General features: G+C 40.1%; 1 protein-coding gene across 3 annotated transcripts; it reads left to right on the top strand.

Annotated features, from left to right (window-relative positions):
• Nucleotides 1-479: 479 nt before the first annotated feature.
• pfn1 (profilin 1) lies at nt 480-26,065 on the top strand. Of its 3 annotated transcripts, none has more exons than XM_042070233.1 (4): nt 480-844; nt 1,048-1,203; nt 4,234-4,426; nt 5,849-6,504. In XM_042070233.1, the coding sequence occupies exons 2-4, from the start codon at nt 1,069-1,071 to the stop codon at nt 5,944-5,946; spliced, it is 426 nt and encodes a 141-aa protein (XP_041926167.1). In that variant the 5' UTR covers nt 480-844; nt 1,048-1,068; the 3' UTR covers nt 5,947-6,504. The 3 variants fall into 3 exon arrangements, 2 of the variants coding, with proteins under 2 accessions (XP_041926167.1, XP_041926166.1); XM_042070232.1 differs by lacking the exon at nt 5,849-6,504 and adding an exon at nt 25,507-26,065 and having other exon boundaries at nt 693-844; XR_006024951.1 differs by lacking the exons at nt 4,234-4,426; nt 5,849-6,504 and adding exons at nt 23,870-24,066; nt 25,507-25,653 and having other exon boundaries at nt 733-844.
• The last annotated feature ends 1,602 nt before the right edge of the window (nt 26,066-27,667 follow it).

Raw genomic sequence — 27,667 nt, forward strand, 5'->3', positions numbered from 1 at the left:
TGTTTATAAATACATAAAAATAAATAAATAACATTATGCTATACCTTTTGCTTTTCCCAAATACAATGTAGCCTAGTGATTGTTTAGAGATTTTAAAGGTTTTATAACAATGCTACATCTTCTTTGGCTATTCTACAATCTATTCACCTTTTCAGCACCAGTAGGCTACTTTCTGTGCAGCCGCACACACACACTCAGGCATGCCAAACAAGCATACACAAAAGTTTCAAGAGTGGGGGATGGAGTAAAATATGGAGACAAATTGAACTGTGATTTATTTTCGCGGAATGGATGTACAGGACTGAGCGGCGGCCATATTTTGTACCGCTATGCGGTACATCTAGTTAATTAGACTATTTGTCTGTTTTTCATCATTTGCACTGTCTTGCCGTTGTTCATCACATAGCCTGTCATATCAACCCATACAACTCGACTCAAACACATTTAAATGTACAGGACCTCTTATTGAATTGCGTAGGCTAATATGCTGCCAGAGTGGTCGTTTTCCACAGCTGTTCTCAACAGAAAGACTAACAAATGTCAGGGTAGCAACCATCCCAACTTTGAAACAAAAAGTCGTTTTTATCCGCTGCGATAACCTTCTTTGTAGGCTAGGCTACACACAAGTCCGCTCGATCAACTGCGAATACCTGATTTCAAGCAGCAGAGACCTGACTGTTGTGTGCGCTCTGTCACGGCTTAAGTGTCAAGGGAAAAAAAAGATTTGAGGAAGTGAGTCCCGCGGGGCACGGCGCGCGCTGCCGTGGAAGGGTATAAATTCACTCAAACTTCCTTGTCTCCACTTTGCAGCTTCTTGTAAAAGTCGCCGGGATCGTTTGAGCAGGTAGGCGAATGATACGCTTATTTAGCCTTATTCATCTACTTTGAACATAGTTGTTGCCCTCTGTTACCAGTCAGTGTTGTGTAGCCTAGTATTGCCTGATCAAGTAGCGTTACCTTTTTCACTTACTTGAGACAATACTGAATGTTAGTATTTTTAAAGCTGGTGACTTTTATTACACTTACTAGTCTCCTTTTCATCTCCAGTGACAGAGTTATACTGAAACCATGTCGTGGAACAGCTACATCACTACTCTACTAAATCAAGAAGATGGGCTAGTAATCAGGGACGCCGCAATCGTAAGCCATAAAAGCAATTTAGAGGCGGTGTGGGCGTCGTCGCCGGGGCTCGAAGGAATAACGGTAGGTGGACATGGGCACACCCTGCATAAAAAATCTAATCGGTTCATGATTGACTTCAAAGTCGTTGTAAGTGATGTACAGCATCTGAGCTTACCTAAGAACGCGCCTAAGTGAAAGATTTACCTTTGTGTAAAATGGGATGATGGGTAAAAAAGTTATTTGCCTTTGAATGTCAAAAATCAATACCCTATATGTTACTGGATGAGCAATTTTAAGACACAATCATGAGCAAGCCATGTTGTCTTTAAACTTTAGACTGGGTTGCGCCTGAGTCTCACAGTAGGCTAGGCTACAGCGATAAAAGACAAATGCATCTCTATTAGGCTGTCTCTAACTCCTGCTGATTGGGTAACTCCCTAAAAGCATACTATATATTAGGCTAGGCTACTATATATATGATGATAGGGCTTTCATATGTCCACAGGCAAGTCTGTAATAAGCAAAGTCAATTCAAAACGGACAGATTTGTTTCGTTACTCAACAGGCTAGCCTACTTCCTGTATATTCTTCCTGATCTGTCAGAAGTGCATTCGTCTCGGCTAGAAATAAGCACAGGATTGGTTTCTTGATCCGATGCATCAGAAGATTTTCTCACTCGAAAAAACAACCCGTTGAGCCTTGTCTCAAGATTGTGGCTGTCTGATTTAAAAAAGAAATTGAATTCATTTTATGCTGATGCTGTCTGAGACTAGTCTGAGACTGCCTCTGAACGATTCCCTTATTTGGTCATGAGGTTGAGCTTAAAAACCGAAGAAACGCGCGTATCTAGGAAGTGTGCGAGGGGGGTACCGATCTAACTCACTTCCGCCTATGGGAGTCTAGTTGGGCGTATTGTGCAACACTTTCACGTATGCAACGACTTGCTGCACCTTACACCTGCTGAACAACAAGCATGCCAACCACAACCATTAAACTTTTCAGATATTTGGAGAGGACATGAATCAGGCTACCCTCGTGTGGATGGAGTAAGTAGGCCTAAGAGATGTCCCACTGTGTCAGCGGCTTGGTCTTTGCTTTTTGAAACCAGAACAACAGAAATTGCCAGAGGAAGTAGTTTACTTGGGTTAGGCTACATGGTTCATTGAATAAGATGGTTCATGTCAAATATCTTTTTTTTTTTTCTTGCTATCTCTTTTTTTATTGAATAGAATAGGCCACTGCAGGTTGTTGCGGCCATTAAAAGATTTGAATTTAAAGTGATTGAATTACTTAACCTGTAGAAAAACACATTTTAAATGTCTCTCTTTAGTAAAATGCATCATCTTTGCAAGTCAGGTTGGCAAATGCAAGTAATTTCCAGGCATTATAAAGACACACACTGTTATCCAGTAACTGTATGGACTCATACCGGTGTTGTAGAATGTTTAAGCTGCTGGTACAATACTGGAGAAAAAAACTAGTTCTATTTCCGTGGGTGGGAGTGCTCCTGCGGTTCTGTGTGCAAAGACCTTCAGATCAATATAGGGGTGGCCCCGCCCTCGGTGAGCAGAGTCCAGTACTGTAAGTGTACTGTCTTTCGGGACACGGCCTTCTCCAGAGGAAAGGAAATTTCAAAATAAGGTCTCTTTGTCTAGCCTGTTTCTCCTAGACCCAGTAGAGCTCAAATGAATCAATGTAACTTTTTCTCATAATTTCATTTCATGTCAATTCCTACCAAATAGCCTATGGTGGTCTTAGCCCAATTAAGCTCAAAATTAAGTTCAACCTCAGATCTTAGAAATACTCTTCTGCTATTATTTTGCTCCTAAAGGGGTTTAGTAGAACCCAGTCAGAATTCAGTAAGAGCGTATTTATCATTAGAACTTGTTTACTTCCTTGAGATAAAGACAAGACTGTTGTAAGCAGCACGATTTTCTTTTGTGTCACTTCATGGACCACCAGTCAAGTTTTGAAATGCAATCTGGTGATCTGCATGCTTATATATATATATATATATATATATTCCATATTTATTTTTGAGGCAGAGGAAAGGGTGGCAAGGAGGCAAGCTTCACAAGTGCATGAGGGATAGTGGCATGTGGATATGCGTGTGGTTGCCCTCATTTCAAAAGAGTTCTCACATGATTGCCTTGTGGCCCATGTTCCGTTCCTTGGGCTATGAATGAACACCATGCTAGAAGTGGCTCGGCTCACTTCTTCACTTCAACTTCACTTCACTGGATATTCTTGCTCTTTCCTTCCTGCCAAGAGTTTTTGTAAGAGGAAGAATTTGCAGGAAGTGAACTGTACATTAAGATTTGGGCCTGCTTCTTCCATTTAGTGTATCAGTAGTGGTAGTACTAGTGGTGGTAGCGTTATGTAGGCCTCGTCTCTCTTAAACTGTCACAGATCTTTTTGAACACAGATGTAAAGTATCGTACATAAATCCATGTTTTAGTCAGACTGTGATGCATGTGTGCAAGCAAATGTGTAGATGAACCACTCATCTCCAAACTTTGGGAGAGAGAAAAGCCAACCAATTTTCCATATTTGGTAAGTTGAAATCTGAAGCAAGAGGACCTCTAGTGGTCAAGAACAGTGATCACATTTCCTGTGTCTTGTATCAAGGGTCCCACCCACATGTCATGAGACTTTGGACCTGTACTTTGTTGGAGGAGTGCTCATCTTGTACCTTCCTTATCAGGATTTTAGAGATTTAATAATCAAATTGGTGTTAATTTGTGTGATGTTGGATATGCTTGCTGGCCCACTCATGCCAAGAATGGGAGAGGTAGACTTGACCAGGCTAGTCACCAAACATTAGTCAGTCCCTCAAAACAATGTGGCTGAAGGAAGGAGAAGGGTTTGAGAGGGGTGGTCGCAGAGAGAGGGAGAACAGGATGGAAGATATTATTTTCACCTATCTGACCTAGAATTGTTTTTTTGTTTTTTTTTTAGCAATGTCATCACAATTATCAGTGATTACAATTATCCTTGGCTACAACCATTCAAAAGGACAAACAAATGTTACCAGTCTAATCACATCAAAAAAACATTATTTTGATTTGTATCCTCTCTTTTCCATTTCTCTCATTTCTGTGGTCATGGAAGACTGCTGAGATCAAGGCTTTGGTGAACCCCGACCGCTCTAAGCTGCTGACTACTGGCACATCAGTGGCAGGGATTAATTGCAGAGTGCTGAGAGACAACCGTGGGGACACTTTGGAGACAATGGACATGCGCACCAAAAAAAGCAACCCCGACTCCATAACTTACAGCATTTGTGTTGTCAAGTCTGCCCAAGGTATGGTCATCCTCCTTTTGGTTGAAATTTGGTGAAAATGTCTCCATCCAGTGTGCGCGATGAAGAAAAAGCTTGTTTGCAAGAATAATACTTACCTTTCAATAAAGATATTGACAGACCTACAGTATGACCGGGCTCCAGACTAGCCTTTTGCATTGGTTGCACTGGTGCGCCTAACTTTTTATTTTTATTTTGGTGCACCAGTACAGTACAAAATGTAGGTGCACCCAAATGTTTCATCATGCCGCCTATAACGCCACAATTTCAAGGTCGCCTTTGTATCGCTCTCCATATACATTCCGTGTCTGAGCTGTTGTCAGAGCTTGGACCGGGAATGACCGTATTGATTTGATTTGGGGAGCCCCACCACCATGACTCCCATCAGTAATATCGCATATTATGTGATCATTCTCATCACACACAAAATATGGCTCATGTAATATGTTTCTGTTTCATATTTTGGAATTCATAAACTTTATATTTTGTTAATAATTTATAGTATTTTATATCTGCATGATTACTAATAGCAAAAAATATATAGTAATTTGAATACTACCTATTGATTTTTAAACTACTTTCCTTAGTTAGATTCAGATTCAGAAAACTTTATTAATCCCATCAGTGGGCAATTAAGTTTGCAGTCCCGGTCTCCATCAATCTACAATAATTAGTATAAATAAATAAAAATAAAAAAGTTATGTAATATAAAATATAGAAATACAAGACCTAAATAAAATAAATAAGAAGATAAAAGACATACATCTTAACACACACATACAGTCAGGCACCCTGTCCTGTCAGTGATGAACAGCGCTCAGTAAATCAAAATTTTCAGTAGTGTACTCTATCCCTTCAACCTTATTTAATAATCTAATGGATGTAGGGATGAAGGATCCAGAATACCTTTTTGTTTTTGTCCTGACAGAATAATAGTGCCTCCCAGAGGGCATTAATGAAAATTCACCACCTAAAACATGGATCAGGCTGACTGATGATACTTTTAGCCTTTTGGAGCTTTGCACTCAGACTATTTAGCTGTGTTCCAATAATCTTTGATGAAGTGTTAACAATGCTGCTGAGACTGTTCGTGTCTAGTTACGCTTAGTTCGTGGAAATACAGCAGATGCGAGGAAAGTCTAGGCACTCGGCCTTATGACGTTAGGTGTACCAGTGCGACCCAGGAAAAATTGTAGTCGCACCCTTAACAATTTTAAATTTGTTGCCCTCTAGAACCCTCATCATGTTTCAAAATGAATATGCTGTTTACATGTGCCCATTTCTTTCTCCTACTTCTCTCTCTTTTCTCTTCTCTTTCTTTCTTTCTTTCTTTCTTTCTCTCTCTCTCTCTCTCTCTCTCTCTCTCTCTCTCTCTCTCTCTCTCTCTCTCTCTCTCTCTCTCTCTCTCTCTCTCTCTCTACCCAGTTCTGGTTATTGCTATGGGACATGAGAATGTTCATGGAGGAAAGATAGGCCAAGCTGTCTACAACGTGGCTACACATCTCCAGGGTTCTGGCTTCTGAGAATGTTCTGCCCGTACAACCACTGACACTTCCTCACACCCCCGCCCCCTTCGCCCTGATTACCATCTCCCACCTCAGTCCCCACCATTTTATTGAGTCTTATTGTTGATGAGCCGCCAAACACTCATTATACATGACCTAGTGATTCAGTTCGTAATAGCAAGCCACTCCAGTCCATTTAACATTTTGTTGTATACCACTAATGTTATTTAGAGTACAGTGAATGGTGATGGGATTATGTTGGTTGTCAGTGCCCACCATCCTGTCTTATCATAATAATCCTCCTCCTCCTCCTCCTCTTCATCAACAGCAGCGCCTCAGTAAGGATTGATCACTGTGAACCCTTACGATGGCTGCATGTTTGATTGGTGTGATTGTTAATGGTACACAGCGTTCAGTATTCGGCAGGGATGTGACTGGATCATTTAAATCTCTATCCCCTCTGGTTAAGCCATCTGCTGTAGTGTTTTTTTTTTTTTTTTTTTTTGTTTCTTGTTGTTGTGTCCTACAGAACAAAAAAAAAGAGATTCTAAATAAAGATAAATAATTCTAAGGTCATCTGTGTGTATTGTGTTGTTGTTAACTTATTCCTCTCCCTTTATTTCTGGAAAACTTGTTTAAACCTACTGTACAATGTGGTCAATACAAACAGCTTTAAATTGCTTGGCTGTGACCTGAGTTTAGGAGCATCCATTCAGATTCAGAATTTCCCTGGATAAACTGATTTAAAGTGTAAATGTCAGGTTAAAAAACATTTTTGACAAATGAAGGGACATGAAGCAAGATAGTAGTGATTTTTCCTGAAAAATCAACTTTAAATACAGTAGTTATTTGTCATGAATGCAATACGCTTCCGTAGCATGGCTGGCAAACTCAAAAACAAACTGTTCATCAGTTCAGAAATCCAGACAAAGATTCTACTTCCTTCATCAGCTGCAGAAATTCAAGGTGTCAGCCTCTATCTTGAAGGCCTGCTACTCTTCAGCCGTGGAGAGTGTTCTAACTCTAGTATGGAAATTACACAGCTCAGGATTGCAGTGCCATGCAGGGATACATTCTGCTGAACTGACCATCAGAGCGCCTCTCCCCATGAGCGTCCAAAACATTTTAAAAGACACCCCCCCCCCCCCCCCCCATGTTGCTCAACATGTTTAACAAGAGTATTTCAATGTATGTGATGCATACAAATCCTTAAAGTGTAAATGTCAGGTTAAAAAACATTTTTGACAAATGAAGGGACATGAAGCAAGATGGTAGTGAGTAGTGATTTTTCTTGAAAAATCAACTTGAAATACAATAGTACGGAAGCGTATTGTATTCATGACAAATAAAATAAAAATGCACCCTGTTTGTCTGAATTAATGACTTGGCACATCCTGTTTTTCTATGGCATGCATACAAATGACTTTGGATAAAACTGTCTGCTAAAAGAATTAATGTAAATGTAAAGTAGCCTGTATGCTGGACAAGCTGATACAGGCAAGGCAGGGATGGGTTGAGGCTAGTGGCTGGGGTGTAGAGAGGTGAAATTTGGAATGCGAGATGCCAGACAGAACCATACTGTGCATGTGTGTGTTCGGTGAGGGTATGGGGTGTTGGTCAGTCACCGAGAAGAAAACAGACAGTTCTGTCACATATAATAAAACAGTTGAAAACTTCAACACACCTTTTGGAATCAATGTTTCACCTCCAGAGTGTGTGTGTGTGTGTCTGTGGGTCTGGGTGTGTATGTGTGTGTGTGTGAAAGACATGAAGAAGACGTATAGCATGACATGAATGTTTGTCATGAGCAAATGAAATGCTTGCTGTGATGACTGAATGGGATTGTGCATAAATATGACAAACAAAAACAGGGATGTATCATGCAGGTATAGGTATGTGTGTATGTTTGGTGTATGTAAGCTCATACTTGCTCAGAGGAATCAGAGGCAATGAGTCCAGTGGAGATGGAAGAGGGGTGCCCTTTCAATTCGAACCCAAACCCAATCTCACATTTCCCTGGAAAGTCAACCCTGACCTTTCTTCTAGAGGTCAAGGCCTATCAGCCAGGGACCATCTGACTGTTCCATCATCTGGGGAAAAGTGGAAAACCAGTCCACTAGAATACCCAACTTTTTCAAGCACAGACACAAAAGCCCACAGATCCAGCTCACAGATCCAACACTGACTTTATGTAAAAAAAAAAAAGTACAGTATAAGTTTGTGATACAGTATAAGTTTTGTGTTTTGAAATGTCTTCATAAGTTATCTAATGCAGGCACACAACCCAAATGGCCTACCCTACTGCAGGGACAGTCATTAAACAAGATGCTCTTCTGTTGTGCCACGGCTATGACTTTGTCGTGCCATAATCAACAATTATGGCAGTGTACCAACAAGAATAGATAGGGAGTTATACACCTACAGAGATACCTATGAAACATTTCTCATCAGAGAGAAGCATCTCACTTTATGGCAGAATAAGCCACAAAACTATGGCACCTACTCTACCTTAAAAGTACACTTTGCAAGATTTTCCCCTTAACAAAGCCAATTTGATGGTAAATGAACTTGTTATAGGCGAATTGTTCACCTAGCTATACAGTATAGATGTAGCGAGAAAATCAGCCATGCAACTTCAAGAACGGTGGCCCGACAAATCTTGCACGAATTGTGAAACATTACCTTGTCAGTAGATATAGCTCTTTGGAGATTTTTGCCCATTGTTAATCCTTCACCTCCACAACAAAAGCATTTTCATTGTGTACAGGGGGTTATGTCACCATAAGTTTGCTAGAGGGAGCTCTACAGTCACCAAAAAATACCTAAACTTTAGTGTACCTTAATTAGGGAAGATAATTCTATAAACTTCTGTCTCTCCACTAGGGGAATTTCCTCAAACAAAGAGTTGTGTAATCAGAGGCTAGTACTTTTCCACTCTTGACTGAACCCACCACTGTGTTTCTTCAATTAACTAAAGTTTACTATTAGCCTATAAGAAAAGATATAGCATCACTAATCGCATATGAGTCCAAGGACAACATTTTGATTGCCTTGAATTTAGGCACGCTGGGGCGCACCACGTTTTAGTGGCTGCAGTGTACGCGCGACACAGTCCCTATCCCTCTTGCCATATAACGGTGCCACCTCACAGAGGGCGTCTATAAATTGCGCGGCTGTATCAGACGTATGCACTCTGCAGTCCGCCTGGACGGTCCGAAACAAGCCCGACCCAACCACACACAGGTAATAATCAATGCACTACCACTTCCTGTGGTGCTTGTCGCTGCTATACTTTTCCCATGCCATTGTTGTTCAGTTTGTCTTCAGGTATTATATAAATGAACGTGAATCTTATTCTGGTCAGATTTTCACTTCAAGCTGGAGGGTTTGAAAATCAAACGCGTTCGACAGACTTAATTTGTATAATTTGAAAAACAGTGACTTGTGTGCAAGCGCATCACACGTAGCCTACTGCGCGCGTTTGTACATAGTGCGAGGAAACGTATGAGAACTTCTCTCACTAACAATTTTACATAGAAAATCCATTATACCACACTATTATACATAGCTATTGTAATAGCTGATTTTCTATGCTGTTCTTTATTTTAATTTCACTTTCAGTCACTTCCTTCACATATCAGATCTAACTGACTGCCCAGATTTTACAATCACATCTCAAAAACAGTAAATCATTATACTTATTACTATATATATACTATTATATTACATAATGTCACATATAAACGAGGTGGGGGGGGGGGGGGGGGTATAATCAACTTGCCAGTCAGCCTGTTGAAGGCATATTAGCTGAATTTATGCAGAGACTTGCAGTAGATATGAACAACCTTACCAGAAAATTTATTCCCCACCCGTTTTCCCAACCAACAATACCCCTCCACTTATGTACAGTAAAGGGCCTCTGCCACAGGGACCAGTCAGACGAACCAAAAGCAAAGCTTCATGTGATCAAAAATAAAGATCAAGTGTCTCAAGAATCTGCTCTCACACTATTGTATGTCCAAATCACATGATGTTTCCTATTATGCATTTAGAACCTTACTTAATTCAGTGGTAAAATTAATCAAATTTAGCAATATAGTGGATATCACACCCCTCTGACACTAGATTAGACCAATAACTGAGGTCAGAGCAGGCTCCTATGCTCCTCAGGTTTATATGTGATGGGATCATGGACAGGGGTCCTGTGTTCCTCAGGTCAAGCATTGTATGTTTCCAGGGTCCTCCAGCTTTATAAAGCACATAATAGGTGTCCGAATGAGCATAGATCCCAGGATACATAGGACACTGGGAATATAGGGCCTTATGAAGATGGCAAGTTACATATAGTTGCATGCTGTGATGAAAATATGTTTAACAGCACTCACCAAAACACACCTCTCCACTTGTGTGTTTGATGCCAGACAGGCTCATATGGTAATGTTGTTGTATATGCATTTACAACCTTACTTAATCCAGTGGTAAAATTAATCAAATTTAGCAATATAGTGGATATCACACCCCTCTGACACTAGATTAGGTCAATAACTGAGGTCAGAGCAGGCTCCTATGCTCCTCAGGTTTATATGTGATGGGATCATGGACAGGTGTCCTGTGTAGGGTCCTCCAGCTTTATAAAGCACATAATAGATACTCGAATGAGCATAGGTTCCAGGAGACATGTAGGACACTGGGAACATAGGGCCTTATGAATATAAGGCCTTTGGAGCATAGGGACCAGGTAACATAGGTTCACTTCATTTAGTGACCTTAACAATACCACTGAGCAAAGGAGACCAATTGCTGGTCCAATGGAAAGGCAATTAATGGCATTGGAAGTATGGCAGTAGACTTGCAGGACAATCTGTTGTGTAATTAATTAATTAATTAAATAATGAATTATACAATTAAATAATACAATAATAAATAAACAAACAATCAAAATAAACATCACTTTTTGTAACATTTGTGGTTGCTGTTGTATTGTAGGGTGGTGTTGTTTTACACTAGTCATAATAGTGTGATATAATGCCTTTTCTATGTAAAAATCGGCACACTTATAATATAATAGAGAATTGCAGAGGCAATGTTGAGTATTGTATTGTGATACAAAATTAAAAGTAAAGAACAGACCTGGGACAATGTCCCCTTATCATCTCTGACTGGAATTCATTGAAAATTAGATGATTGAAAATGAAATGTGTGAATATCGCTAAAATCGGACTATGTTGTTTCCCAACGGTCACAATTGTGACCAAGCATAAAACACTCCTTTTCACCCACTTTTTCAGGAAAATTTGAAAAAATAGTAATTGATTACTTCAAAGGGTTACTCAAGACACATGATTTTGATATATTCAAGTCTGGGAAAAATGGGTTAATGACCCGAGCTATTTTTGTAGCAAAGACCCTGGGAACATTCTGGGAAGTTTTGATTTTTGACCTCCATAACACCCCATTCACCCACACAATGTGCCCCAGCTCAGTGCACTGTGATTGGGTACTAATTCGCTCAGTCCGGGGGACCAGCCCTTTACTCTCCTTTGCGCTACAGGCTGCCAGCACAGCTCACGTGTCCATCTTGAGACCAGAGCAGGTACTGCAGAGGAAATTAAATAACTCCATTCAAATCCATTGAATGAGAGTACTGACCAATATACCAATACTCTAAAAGGTCATAAAAGAGTCCCAAAGTATGGGGAAAACATACTGGATGCATTGCCTGGAGGTTCAACTTTGTGTCAGAATTGTATTTTAATGTATTTTAATGTGTTTTAATGCAGAGGAAATTCAATGACTCCATTCAAATCCATTGAATGAGAGTACTGACCAATGTGTCTGATACTCTAAAAGGTCACAAAAGAGTCCCAAAGTATGGGGAAAACATACTGGATGCATTGCCTGGAGGTTCAACTATGTGTCAGAATTGTATTTTAATGTATTTTAATGTGTTTTAACATGTCTAACAGGTTTTGAAGGGAGGATCATTTTGTTCCCCGGCCTCGCAGGGAGCACATGGGAGAGTGGGGAAGATTTTTTACTGGCCAATGTGTCTGATACTCTAAAAGGTCACAAAAGAGTCCCAAAATATGGGGAAAACATACTGGATGCTTTGCCTGGAGGTTCAACTTTGTGTCAGAATTGTATTTTAATGTATTTTAATGTGTTTTAACATGTCTAACAGGTTTTGAAGGTTTTGTTCCCCGGCCTTGCAGGGAGCACATGGGCGACTGGGGAAGATTTTTTGGGAAATTTTAGTTTTGTTTCTGAAAATGGAAAAAATGACAAAATCTGACAAGTGAGCATCAATCTAAGTGCAGCTCATATGTGTTTGGCAGGTTTGATGTGTTTAAAACTTTTTAAAAAATGTTTAGAACAAAAAACGGCACATGTTCTGTTTGGGACTCACCTGGGCGCCGGCGTCAAGCTCTTGTACCTAACTGCGATGCGTGACACCTGACGTGTGTGCCAAATTTCAAGAGTTTTCAACCATGTTAACCACCTCAAAAACAGGAAAGCAAAAAAGTAGAATAACAATAATAATACTCGATAATAATAATAATAATAATAATAATAAAAATAATAATAATAATAATCCTTACAAAAACAATAGGGCCTTGCGCCCTTCGGTGCTCGGGTCCTAACTATTCTGGCAACGTCTCGTTTCATAACTTGATTGCATTTTTGTCCGCTTTTCATCACATTATTATGACCATTAAATGTAGGCTATGCTATTTTGCACGCTAAAATCTGATTCATCACAGGTAAACACAATAAAGAATGGGAACGTAAATTGGATTATGTATTCTAAGTTGTAATTCCTCTGTATGTCCTGTTGGTGACCTCAGTGAGAAGTACTGTTAAGACACTCAGCCGGTAACGAGAACTCTGGAGCACTCGTAGATCTACGAGTGTTTTCATGACGCTCTTAAGCTACGATGGTTTCAGGAAACAGTCGGCAAATCTTAAGACGTTCTTAAGAGGGACTTTACGACACTTTTAGGCTTAAGATGCTTTCGATGAACTGGGCCCTGGTTTAACCATAGTTAATGCCACACCACCAGCTGAAATCATCCTTTGATAAATATTCCCCCATCCAACTATATCCAAGTTTCATAGGTTATATAAGTGTGAAATTATTCACACTTTCACACTATTGTTCAGGTCCTTGATTATGATTGGCTATATGTATAATTATGATTGGTATATTTTCCCTTACATAAATCATTTTATTTTTCATTCCATTGATTTTAGAATAGCTAAGGGGCACCCTTGCCATCACACAAGGATGAACTACATAATGTGTAGTTCACACAGTAAATTCTCCGGGTTGGTCAGTTATAAAGAACTTTGTTGTCGTTGCTGTGCACAGTTTTCACGCGGGTCATCATTGCCCTTGGACATTTTTAGCTGGTTTGGAAATTGGACTAATTTAACATGATTTTTTTTTCTTTTTACATTTTTTTTTTTTACTTTTTAATTGTTCATTTGTTTGTTGTCTGTCTTGTATGTCTTTGTGTCACGGGTACTCTGGCGACTACGCCGAGCCGTCCGGCAACTTTTGTCTTTTTTTTTTGTATGTGGAGCGCTTGCACTCTGTGCATGTTAAATGCGCTATAAAAATAAAACTGACTTGACCTCACTTGACATAATGCTCCATTGAATTTCCCCTGGGGATCAATAAAGTATCTATCTATCTATCTATCTATCTATCTATCTATCTATCCATTACTGCAGAGCATCAAATTGTCACTAGGGCCAGTTTTGGCCACAAGGTGGTGCTAGAAACTCTTGTGAAGCTTTTATGAGTGACATATGTGTGCCTGTGTGTTCTTTTCTTAGTCTCATGGTGGCATAAGCCACACAAGCTACAAACATTATGCAATGAATGAAATACCTGAGGTAGGTGTGTGTGTGTGTGTGTGTGTGTGTAGTATATAATAGAACAGTGGTAACATTATGGTAATGACTGACAATCAGTCAACCCGAGGTTGGGAATATTGCTTTGAATAAAAGTATCTGCTGAATATCAGTCAACTTTGACTTTTAACTTTAAATTATGAATGATACCATTAAGGTAAGGGAAACAGTGGGGGGAAATATAAAGGCAGTTTATAAAGTATTGGAATATGGGGGACATTGAGTCTTTTGTTAGGCCTATTTCACCAGCTAGCCCATTAGAATGCTGCATGTAGAGCACTAATAATAAACATGGTTGAATTGGTAGCTGGCTGTGGACCCAGGATACCTATAGTGTAGAGTGGAGCGCACGTGAGTGATGTCCCCTGGACACCCCCATGGATAAGGGCTGATGAGATCACTGCTACTAAACTAGAGAAGAAAGGGGAGGGAGGGGCTTTGCAGCGCTAGAGGGTGTAATGTACAGTAGTGGACAGGTAATGAGAGTTTAAATCTCTCAGATAGTGTAAGTGGGGTGAGTGATGGCTGTCAATCATCCCTAAGGGCCCCTCCTGAACTTTAGAAAACACCATATACAATAGAATATTATTGAATGCTGTTGTTTGATAGAATACAAAACACATGGAACGCGGTTCAATATTCCATTTTATATGTCAGACAAACATCCTCTCTCAAAGTTTCTCTGAGAAATGTTTCATTAGTGTGACACACCCATCCATGTGTTTATGGTATGGCTTATTTGGAGAGAAAACAAATAAAAAACTTTAAAAAGTGCAGCAATCTAATATGCAGTAGATTCACCACTAATGGACAAGCCACCACACAGAATTCACATGATGAAAGCTAAAGAAAATCTTGTATGGCCTGTACAGCTTTTTCTGCCTGGCTCTCCGTTCTTCTCTGTTGAGAATGCATCCTTTTGCACTGCACTGAAATTGGAGAGACGCATATTCAGGAAGAGCTATGTACTCTCTCCCCACTTCCTGTCACCAAACGGCTCTGACTTCCTGTTTTTAGACATCAGCTTAGTGTCTGTGTGTGTTTGTGTGTGTGTGTGTGTGTGTGTGTGTGTGTGTGTGTGTGTGTGTGTGTGTGTGTGTGTGTGTGAATATGAGTAAAAAATGAATGTGTGTGAGAGATAGTGTTTGTGTGTATGCTATAAGAGAACTGAGATAACCTGCCCAAATGTTTTTTCAGCTTCTCTGTTTGCTGATGCTAAGCTTATTACTTAAACACAGACACACAGACACACACATATACAGAGTGAGAGAGAGAGAGACGGAAAGGATGCTTTACCCACACGTTATACTCTTCTTCTGAGTCACTCTAGAGTCTAGAATTTCCACAGAGGAGCCACTCTTGTCACTAACCCAGAATCACCTCACACAGTTGAGCTGGGTACTGTGAAGTTCTGGCATCCACTTGCCAGATTTACATTCACATGATTTTATTTGTCATTACGTTTTACCACAAACTAGAATAGAAGGGCACAGTTCTCTCTGAATATCTCTCTGGGTTTAGCACCTTTGAACTTGGCACTTAAAGAAGTACAAAATAGCAGGAAATAAAACAGGATGGGTTTGTGAGCATGTGTGTGTGAGAGAGAGACAGAGAGAGAAAGAGAGAGAGAGATCATTCATACATGTGCATGCATGCATAATATGTTTGTGTGTGTGTGTGTGTGTCTTTGAGTGATATAATGTAAAATTATGGATGCTGAGTTGAACTTCAGCATAGCAAGAGGGTCCGCTCCTTTTCCAGCAGATGCATTGCAGGAATCAGTCCTGACAAACCTCCAGAAGACACATTCTGACATATGTGTGCATGCACAAACACGCCTGCCAACTCACACTCAAACATACACACACACACACACACACACACACACACATATGCGGCGCCAAATGTACCATGCCTTATTTCGTGGACAGAATGACTTTCGTGTGACGAAATACATATATTCATTACGAAACCATGTTACATCGTAACGCCTTTTGTCCACGGAATGCACAAATTGGTTTGCATTGTGTCCACGAAACACTGAAGAGAGCACATCATTTCGTGGACGAAATTGACTGGTGGCCTTTTCCTTTCGTGGACATAATGCTGAATGCAGTATTCACTGTCGTAGACGAAATGTTTGGTCAAAAGTAATTCTGTCTACGTAAATACGGAATGCACCTACACGCATCATTCTGTGCATCCTATTTCAATTTCGTCCACAGAAGTATTGTGTTGTGTTACAGAAGGCATTCCGTTCACGCAATAGTAACTTAACAACTTACGAAATGCATTCAGTGACATATGCTTTCATTCTGTGGACGAAATGCATAACAGAATCACGAAATCAGTTTTGTGACCTGCTGCAATACATTTCGTGAGTCAGCAGTTTACGGAATGAATTTGTGCATTCCGTGGACAAAAGGCGTTACGATGTAACATGGTTTCGTAATGAATATATGTATTTCATCACACAAAAGTGATTCTGTCCACGAAATAAGGCATGTTACATTTGGCGGCCCATACACACACACACACACACACACTCCTACTTGCAGATTCTCCTATCCACTGAGGAATCTACCCTACGTGTCCAGACACAGAACTGAAGCAGGTTGTTCTGACAGTAAGAGAGGTTTGTCTTGACCAGGACTCCCTGGCAGAAGAGACACTCAATGGGACCTTCATGGTAAAATAAAGGTTTAAATAAATAAATAAATAAATAAATAAAAGGTTCCCTGTGTGTGTGTCTAGCTTGCAGCTTCAAAAAAACAGCACACAAAAAAGGAAGTGAGACACATTTGCTGCCTCAGTGTGAAGCGCAGTGTGGTGGTATGCAAATGTGTACTGTGAAATGTGAGGGTCAATACTTGAATTGAGGGTGTGTGTGTGTGTGATTACAAGTAATTATACCCAAGTTCCAGGTTAGATGTGCTCTAATTAATATATGAAGTTCCATGTTACTTCCTTGTATGTGTGTCTTTGCACATGATGTAAGTGTGTGTGTGTGTACAGACTGATTGCATGCCTGTGTTGCAAGTCTTCTCAGGCATGCTGTAACAACCATCTCTAACTCTTTCTCTGGTGTCTTCCTCACATGCTTACCTGAAATCTGCATTACGTAACTCACATTCAGGTAGTGTAGGATTACTATGTTTCTGTGTGAGTGTGTGTGTGTGTGTGTGTGTGTAAGTGTGTATACCTATCTATATATACATCAGTTATGATGCATGCATTTATGAATATGTGAGTGTGGGTGTTTGTATTATTGAGTCCATATGCAGCATATTATATACATCTGTATTACGCATGTCTTTTGATAACATGCATTCTGGTCTGATTTAGCACCATCTTCAAGGTCAATGTCAGCCTGTTACTTCTTCTACCAAATAAGGGCAAAACCCTGCAATTTCACATGCATTGTTTCCTGTTCTCTTTTGAGAACAAGCCATGAAAGAGAGAGAGAGAGAGAGAGAGAGAATGTGAACAACAGAAAAAGACAAGAGCAAGACGTCGCCTTCTGACCACTTCCTAACACACTGACATCTCTTGAGTGAACAACAGAAGATATTAGCACTTCGTTCACAGTATCAACTCAAAGAAGAATTATGAAGGAATACACACCTTTAGGGCATATTATTGTGTGGGTGTGTATTTGTGTATAATGTGTTTGTGTGTGTGGGTGTGTCTGTCCCCTCCAGGTCTGAATTCTGTGTTCATATTTGTGTGTGTGTATGGGGGGGGGGGATTTGTGGCACGCTTAGACAAGCACAATGTGTGACATTTTTCAGTATACACACACATACTCTCTCTCTCTCTCTCTCACACACACACACACACACACACACACACACACAAATGCATAACGTTTTGAAAATGGCTACTGAAATAATGCATTTACACCTGGATGCATGTTGTTGGATGTGTAATTTGCTAAATACATGGAAATTGTGAGGGGACGAACAGTGCACCAGGAAAAGGCAGATGAATGTAACATGTTACTGTGTGTTCATGACACATTGGAAATTCAGAATCCCGACCTCCAATCAATTATTAGACCACAAGGGCGGGACAAATTTTATGCTCAGACTGGATGTCCCAATGACGGCCTCCATTGCAACAACATGACAAGAGGCGAACTTCACTTCCATTACAAACATGCAGGTTATCTATCACTACATTAAAACTAGAAACGATCACGGGACATTCTCATTCTATAAGTTACTGTGGAAATTCATATTTGTTTTCTGAGTGAATCACACCCCTTTTTCGGAAGTCAGGATTTTTGAAGTCAGGTCTTCCGAGTTTACAGTCGTCATGAACGCAGCATAAAGTGGACCAAAGCAAACAACTAGTGCAACACCCTAGAAAACACAGTACAGCTCATTTCCCCCCAAAGCTCTGGATGGTAACTTCCTGGCAGGGTTCAGCCATCTCACCAAAGAGCCACGCTTCTGCTGTAACACCAGAGCTTCTTATTGGTCATTTCGCCAAAGGGCCACGCTTCTGCTGTAACTTCTGCTGTAGCTTCTTATTGGTCAATGCTATGGCCCACAGACCTGCCTATTTGTCAATGCTCTAGCCCATTTTGGGTAACTCCTGTCACATGGCAGCATCTGATTGGTGGGTTGCTGGAACGCCTACTTTCTCAAAGAGAAAGAAGCACTAGGCCAAATCTGGCCTCTCTATCTATATATGAATAAATGTGGTGTATGTGTGTGTGTGTTACCGTGTGTGTGCGGATGTGTGCATGCATGTGTGGATCTAGGAGTGCATTAAGCTGAACCAAAGACATCCATTTATTGTACCAGTAAAAGCTGTGTGTGTGTGTGTGTTAAATCCAGACGTTATTAATGGTATGTGTTGCACTAACAAGACATAGACAAGGCTAACAAGAGCCTTTGATCTTTGATTCTAAAGGCTAACTATCTTATCTTTAGCATACACTTTCACTCTGCCTGTCTTCCTCTTTCTAGCTGATGCACGCAGGCACAGGATGCAGTCAACCCGTCTCATCATGACTCACATTCCTTTCAACACTGCATGCTTTACCCTGCACAAGATGGCTGACATCTGCAGTCAGGCTGCCAAATGGTTGCATATCTCCCTATCCATTGCCATTAAATCAACATCTATGATGGGATAGCCTCCATTTCACCATAACAACATGGTGGTGACTTATTTGGCTCCCTTCTTTGCTTTCTCTTATTCATGGAATGTTATGTGGCTGAGAGACTGGATGCCCATTCATCCAGTCAGCTCTCCAGAGAGCTTTTGCATGGCTTTGGATGACAGTGGCAAAACAGTGACTCATGACTTTGCATTGTATATGGACACCCAGTAGTTTAAACGCACATGCACAAATACACACACGCACACACACACACACACACACACACACACACACACACACACGCAGGGAGAGAGGGAGTACATGGTGAGACCCATAAAGGTGATTGACATTTAAGGTAGGAAATGCATGCAAGGACATGCCATTCTCTCTCTCTCTCTCTCTCTCTCTCTCTCTCTCTCTCTCTCTCTCTCTCTCTCTCTCTCTCTCTCACACACACACACACACACACACACACACACACACACACACATACACTTACAAGTAACACAGACATTGACCCTAAGCTTTCTCAGACTGATAGACTTCTTGCTCAGACATATCAGTTTAATACACCTGTGATTTTATGTGCAATGAACTTACAGGCACACAAAATGTATATAAAATGTACACAAAGAGCAGGAATTTTGCATAACTGTTTGGTGGGAATGGGCAGCTGTAAGCAGAGGATCTCTGCAGGTAGATGAAGTGAGGTGAGGTATGTTTATTTATACTGTAAATTGTTTTATGCACAGAGTGAAACCCAGATGGACAATTTGTAGCAGACCAGGAGGGAACAAAAGAGACAAAGTGATTGGATGGAGCTACCTTGAATGTTAAATTATAGATTCTTTTAACAGTGTTAAACTTATTTTCATTTTATGAACAGACTAAGTTGTTTGCCCATCAAAATCGAAAATGCTTCCACACTTACGGTGATGTACCTCTAGAAAGCATGATAAGTATATTTTTGCCAGACATTAGCCTACTGCTCACTTAAACACAATTTGAATTATGATGTTCAGTTATTTTACTTTTGACTTAATGACTTTTGACTTAATGTCATTGTCAATGTCAATGTCATCTCAACATAGAGAATATACAGTACATACAGTATCATAACCAATTCAACATCTCCAGAACATCATGCATTGTTTTCTCATAACAAATTAAAGGGCCATGTAGTGTCCTGCAATGCAGGCTAAGTCATTAATAGCGATGAGGACCAGAACCAGCCACACTGATCAAAACAAGAGATCCATTATGATGTGTTTTATTTTAAGGAACACGTTGACTTTTTGGAAAATAGCTTATTTGCCATCTACCCTAGAGAGAGACACAATACATACCCTTCTCTTTTGTGTGCATGCAATAACCCAGTCTGACATGGTCAGCCTACATGTAGCCTAGCTTAGCACAATAAGTGGGCTATTCCAGTTAGCCTATAGCTAGCCTATATGGGAGCTAGTGTATACTGTAAGTAACTGGAGTAATGGTTCAAAAAGTCCCTTGGACTAAAGCACCTGCAAAGAAACATAATAATCAACAAATGCCACATCATCCAGCATCACTTGAAGAGTTTGGTTCCAAAACGCTATATCTCCATTTTTAAAAACATTAAAAAGTCATGTCATTTACTTGTGTAGCCTATTTCAGGTGGCTATCAATAAAATTGCAATTGTGTTGTTTTGATTGAATAAAGAAAATACTCAATTACAGTTCTACTGAAATTACCTGGAAAACAAAATGCAAAAGAAAATGATTTATGAAAATTCATTAAAATGGAGGATATAGCCTTTTGGAACCAAACTCTTCACTTGTCCCCTTGACGTTGAACTTAAATTGGTCTAGGTGTTTCTCAAAGTGTGGTCCAGGTCTGCGAGCAGACGTGGTAAAATATAATATAGACTATATGAGTTGTTTGCAATATTGAACCGACGGTATGTGAATCCAAACAGTTCTGCAAGACTGCCTATTTAAATTGTTTGCCTGCCACCAGTTAAATCATATGAATCCTCTGACACAATAAGCAAGGTGCAAAGACAATTTATTTTTAGCTAGGTGGTCCGTGATTTTTTTTATTAGGGGTTTGCACGGACGTCTCGTTCTGGGCGATAACCCAGCTGCATGGCCATGTTGGAGGCAGTCGACGTAAAGAACTTAATGAAGTACAATGGAGTTTTATGCATTTTGGATACCTTAAGTGATTATTGCCATATCTAAACAACAGAAAAGCTCATCAAAACACGTCCAAGATGCAAAGGCATATAGGGCAGGACTTGGACCACAAGAAAAGGCGCAATATTTCGAGAAATTACGGTTTATTGGCAGTGCAGATCCATATGAGTTGGGTGAGGGAGACACAGTACCAAGTCCAACCACAAGCGCCCCCTTCCTTTGATAACTTCTGGCATCTCCTTTCTCTGGTTTTTAAATAACTTTTGGAACTAGATGTTTTTCTTGGTCTGACCTATTGGTACAACCTAAAACACGGCAATAATTAACCATTTTCCTTGACGACGTTAGGGATACTTCAGTGCCTATATGCTTTCTTATGATGCGAGTATCCAATATGGCGACGCCTGATGACTCACCGTGCAAACCCCTAATTTGTTAAGTGGTCCTTGGTCTGAAAAAGTTTGATAAACACTGGTCTAGGTTGAGACAAGAGGAGGGCTATTTGAAATGAAGAAATAAAAGAATGGCCAAAAGTGAGCTAAATTATGTCTAGGGGAAATGTAGGCTATATCTCATTTCTTACTCTTACTGGGTTGTGCTGTATTTGCATATTCATCAACACCTCTATATACAAGGAATTTGGTTATTCATTGGCATTCTATGAAATTGAGGACATCTTTCCAAGTTATGATGGAAGTTAATCAAGCTATGCCTGCTTATGATATATTTCCAGTGCAGTGTTATAGCGTCAAATATAAAAAACTACAAATAAATCTACTAAGGTTTCATAAATTAGACTCTTTATAAATTGCAGTCCTTTTTATGCATTTTAATCCCATTCCATCCCACTCTCTAAATTGTCAGCAAATGTAGAAGACACCATATTAGAAACAGGCACAATTAGGCTATTAAAAGTAATTTAATTACTTAACCTGTAGAAAAACACATTTTAAATGTCTATCTCTAGTAAAATGCATCATCTTTGCAAGTCAGGTTGGCAAATGCAAGTAATTTCCAGGCATTATAAAGACACACACTGTTATCCAGTAACTGTATGGACTCATACCGGTGTTGTAGAATGTTTAAGCTGCTGGTACAATACTGGAGAAAAAAAAATAGTTCTATTTCCGTGGGTGGGAGTGCTCCTGCGGTTCTGTGTGCAAAGACCTTCAGATCAATATAGGCGTGGCCCCGCCCTCGGTGAGCAGAGTCCAGTACTGCAAGTGCACTGTCTTTCGGGACACGGCCTCCAGAGGAAAGGAAATTTAAAAATAAGGTCTCTTTGTCTAGCCTGTTTCTCCTAGACCCAGTAGAGCTCAAATGAATCAATGTAACTTTTTCTCATAATTTCATTTCATGTCAATTCCTACCAAATAGCCTATGGTGGTCTTAGCCCAATTAAGCCCAAAATTAAGTTCAACCTCAGATCTTAGAAATACTCTTCTGCTATTATTTTGCTCCTAAAGGGGTTTAGTAGAACCCAGTCAGAATTCAGTAAGAGCGTATTTATCATTAGAACTTGTTTACTTCCTTGAGATAAAGACAAGACTGTTGTAAGCAGCACGATTTTCTTTTGTGTCACTTCATGGACCACCAGTCAAGTTTTGAAATGCAATCTGGTGATCTGCATGCTTATATATATATATATATTCCATATTTATTTTTGAGGCAGAGGAAAGGGTGGCAAGGAGGCAAGCTTCACAAGTGCATGAGGGATAGTGGCATGTGGATATGCGTGTGGTTGCCCTCATTTCAAAAGAGTTCTCACATGATTGCCTTGTGGCCCATGTTCCGTTCCTTGGGCTATGAATGAACACCATGCTAGAAGTGGCTCGGCTCACTTCTTCACTTCAACTTCACTTCACTGGATATTCTTGCTCTTTCCTTCCTGCCAAGAGTTTTTGTAAGAGGAAGAATTTGCAGGAAGTGAACTGTACATTAAGATTTGGGCCTGCTTCTTCCATTTAGTGTCAGTAGTGGTAGTACTAGTGATGGTAGCGTTATGTAGGCCTCGTCTCTCTTAAACTGTCACAGATCTTTTTGAACACAGATGTAAAGTATCGTACATAAATCCATGTTTTAGTCAGACTGTGATGCATGTGTGCAAGCAAATGTGTAGATGAACCACTCATCTCCAAACTTTGGGAGAGAGAAAAGCCAACCAATTTTCCATATTTGGTAAGTTGAAATCTGAAGCAAGAGGACCTCTAGTGGTCAAGAACAGTGATCACATTTCCTGTGTCTTGTATCAAGGGTCCCACCCACATGTCATGAGACTTTGGACCTGTACTTTGTTGGTGGAGTGCTCATCTTGTACCTTGCTTATCAGGATTTTAGAGATTTTATAATCAAATTGGTGTTAATTTGTGTGATGTTGGATATGCTTGCTGGCCCACTCATGCCAAGAATGGGAGAGGTAGACTTGACCAGGCTAGTCACCAAACATTAGTCAGTCCCTCAAAACAATGTGGCTGAAGGAAGGACAAGGGTTTGAGAGGGGTGGTCGCAGAGAGAGGGAGAACAGGATGGAAGATATTATTTTCACCTATCTGACCTAGAATTGTTTTTTTGTTTTTTTTTTAGCAATGTCATCACAATTATCAGTGATTACAATTATCCTTGGCTAAAACCATTCAAAAGGACAAACAAATGTTACCAGTCTAATCACATCAAAAAAACATTATTTTGATTTGTATCCTCTCTTTTCCATTTCTCTCATTTCTGTGGTCATGGAAGATGGCTGAGATCAAGGCTATGGTGAACCCCGACCGCTCTGGGCTGTTTTTCTCATGGCATATTCCTGGCAGGGGTCAAGTGCCAAGTGCTCAGAGACGAACTGCATACGGAGGGAGAGTTGACAATGGACATGCGCACCAAAGTAACCGACACCGGCTGCGACACTTACAGCGTTTGTGTTGCCAAGACTAAGAGAAGTACGATCATCCTTCTTTTGGTTGAAATTTGGTGAAAATGTCTCCATCCAGTGTGCGCGATGAAAAAAAACCTTGTTTGCAAGAATAATACTTACCTTTCAATAAAGATATTGACAGACCTACAGTATGACCGGGCTCCAGACTAGCCTTTTGCATTGGTTGCACTGGTGCGCCTAACTTTTTATTTTTATTTTGGTGCACCAGTACAGTACAAAATGTAGGTGCACCCAAATGTTTCATCATGCCGCCTATAACGCCACAATTTCAAGGTCGCCTTTTTATCGCTCTCCATATACATTCCGTGTCTGAGCTGTTGTCAGAGCTTGGACCGGGAATGACCGTATTGATTTGATTTGGGGAGCCCCACCACCATGACTCCCATCAGTAATATCGAATATTATGTGATCATTCACATCACACACAAAATATGGCTCATGTAATATGTTTCTGTTTCATATTTTGGAATTCATAAACTTTATATTTTGTTAATAATTTATAGTATTTTATATCTGCATAATTACTAATAGCAAAAAATATATAGTAATTTGAATACTACCTATTGATTTTTAAACTACTTTCCTTAGTTAGATTCAGATTCAGATTCAGAAAACTTTATTAATCCCATCAGTGGGCAATTAAGTTTGCAGTCCCGGTCTCCATCAATCTACAATAATTAGTATAAATAAATTTAAAAAAAAAGTTATGTAATATAAAATATAGAAATACAAGACCTAAAGAAAATAAAATAAATAAGAAGATAAAAGACATACATCTTAACACACACATACAGTCAGGCACCCTGTCCTGTCAGTGATGAACAGCGCTCAGTAAATCAAAATTTTCAGTAGTGTACTCTATCCCTTCAACCTTATTTAATAATCTAATGGATGTAGGGATGAAGGATCCAGAATACCTTTTTGTTTTTGTCCTGACAGAATAATAGCGCCTCCCAGAGGGCATTAATGAAAATTCACCACCTAAAACATGATCAGGCTGACTGATGATACTTTTAGCCTTTTGGACTGCCTGTTTGTTAAACAGAGCACTCAGACTATTTAGCTGTGTTCCAATAATCTTTGATGAAGTGTTAACAATGCTGCTGAGACTGTTCGTGTCTAGTTACGCTTAGTTCGTGGAAATACAGCAGATGCGAGGAAAGTCTAGGCACTCGCCCTTATGACGTTAGGTGTACCAGTGCGACCCAGGAAAAATTGTAGTCGCACCCTTAACAATTTTAAATTTGTTGCCCTCTAGAACCCTCATCATGTTTCAAAATGAATATGCTGTTTACATGTGCCCATTTCTTTCTCCTACTTCTCTCTCTCTTTTCTCTTCTCTTCTCTTCTCTTTCTCTCTCTCTCTTTCTTTCTTTCTTTCTTTCTCTCACTCTCTTTCTCTCTCTCTCTTTCTTTCTTTCTTTCTTTCTTTCTCTCTCCACAGCTCTGGTTGTTGTTCAGGCAAAAAAGGATGTACATGGAGGAAAGGTGAACAAAATTGCCTTCGACATGGCTGATTACCTCAGGAAAAAAGACTTCTGAGAATGTTCTGCCCGTTCAACCACTGACACTTCCTCACACCCCCCCCCCCCCAAACACTCATTATACATGACCTAGTGATTCAGTTCGTAATAGCAAGCCACTCCAGTCCATTTAAAATTTTGTTGTATACCACTAATGTTATTTAGAGTACAGTGAATGGTGATGGGATTATGTTGGTTGTCAGTGCCCATCATCCTGTCTTATCATAATAATCCTCCTCCTCCTCCTCCTCCTCCTCCTCTTCATCAACAGCAGCGCCTCAGTAAGGATTGATCACTGTGAACCCTTACGATGGCTGCATGTTTGATTGGTGTGATTGTTAATGGTACACAGCGTTCCGTATTTGGCAGGGATGTGACTGGATCATTTAAATCTCTATCCCCTCTGGTTAAGCCATCTGCTGTAGTGTTTTTTTTTTATTTGTTTGTTTCTTTTTGTTGTGTCCTACAGAACAAAAAAAAGGTCATCTGTGTTTATTGTGTTGTTGTTAACTTATTCCTCTCCCTTTATTTCTGGAAAACTTGTTTAAACCTACTGTACAATGTGGTCAATACAAACAGCTTTAAATTGCTTGGCTGTGACCTGAGTTTAGGAGCATCCATTCAGATTCAGAATTTCCCTGGATAAACTGATTTAAAGTGTATATGTCATGGTTAAAAAACATTTTTGACAAATGAAGGGACATGAAGCAAGATAGTAGTGAGTAGTGATTTTTCCTGAAAAATCAACTTTAAATACAGTAGTTATTTGTCATGAATGCAATACGCTTCCGTAGCATGGCTGGCAAACTCAAAAACAAACTGTTCATCAGTTCAGAAATCCAGACAAAGATTTTACTTCCTTCATCAGCTGCAGAAATTCAAGGTGTCAGCCTCTATCTTGAAGGCCTGCTACTCTTCAGCCGTGGAGAGTGTTCTAACTCTAGTATGGAAATTACACAGCTCAGGATTGCAGTGCCATGCAGGGATACATTCTGCTGAACTGACCATCAGAGCGCCTCTCCCCATGAGCGTCCAAAACATTTTAAAAGACACCCCCCCCCCCCCCTCCCCCATGTTGCTCAACATGTTTAACAAGAGTATTTCAATGTATGTGATGCATACAAATCCTTGAATCCTTAAAGTGTAAATGTCAGGTTAAAAAACATTTTTGACAAATGAAGGGACATGAAGCAAGATAGTAGTGAGTAGTGATTTTTCTTGAAAAATCAACTTGAAATACAATAGTACGGAAGCGTATTGCATTCATGACAAATAAAATAAAAATGCACCCTGTTTGTCTGAATTAATGACTTGGCACATCCTGTTTTTCTATGGCATGCATAAAAATGACTTTGGATAAAACTGTCTGCTAAAAGAATGAATGTAAATGTAAAGTAGCCTGTATGCTGGACAAGCTGATACAGGCAAGGCAGGGATGGGTTGAGGCTAGTGGCTGGGGTGTAGAGAGGTGAAATTTGGAATGCGAGATGTCAGACAGAACCATACTGTGCATGTGTGTGTTCGGTGAGGGTATGGGGTGTTGGTCTAGCCTGGCTAGCGCCACCACTTCTCAATGAGACGTGGTCTGGGAACCAAACGTTAATTTTCTCGTATTTGAAAAAAATGCCCAGATCCGTTTATTGGGTGCCACGGATGTCTATCAGATGCGTCTGTGCATAGCTCATCATCGTCTTGCTTTTCCCCTTGTTCTGTGATTGGTCCCCTATCTCAGGCGAAAATTTGCTCCATGGTCTCCAGGCTGCCTTAGCAGCGTGAATCAAATCACGCGCAAGGCAGCATGGGAACACCCAGGCTAGTGTTGGTCAGTCACCGAGAAGAAAACAGACAGTTCTGTCACATATAATAAAACAGTTGAAAACTTCAACACACCTTTTGGGATCAATGTTTCACCTCCAGAGTGTGTTTTGTTGCAGTACAATATTGAGCTGCCAGGAGAAACACTACCACCTTGTGGTGAAATGGTGTAAAGGCCAAAGGCCATTGACACTCCAGCAGTGGGACCCACACCCCCCAGCGGAGGTGTTTTGTAGGGGGAAATACAACACACATTGATTCTGTTAG

This window comes from Alosa sapidissima, chromosome 18 (genome assembly GCF_018492685.1).
Source record: "Alosa sapidissima isolate fAloSap1 chromosome 18, fAloSap1.pri, whole genome shotgun sequence".
NCBI classification, from domain to species: domain Eukaryota; kingdom Metazoa; phylum Chordata; class Actinopteri; order Clupeiformes; family Clupeidae; genus Alosa; species Alosa sapidissima.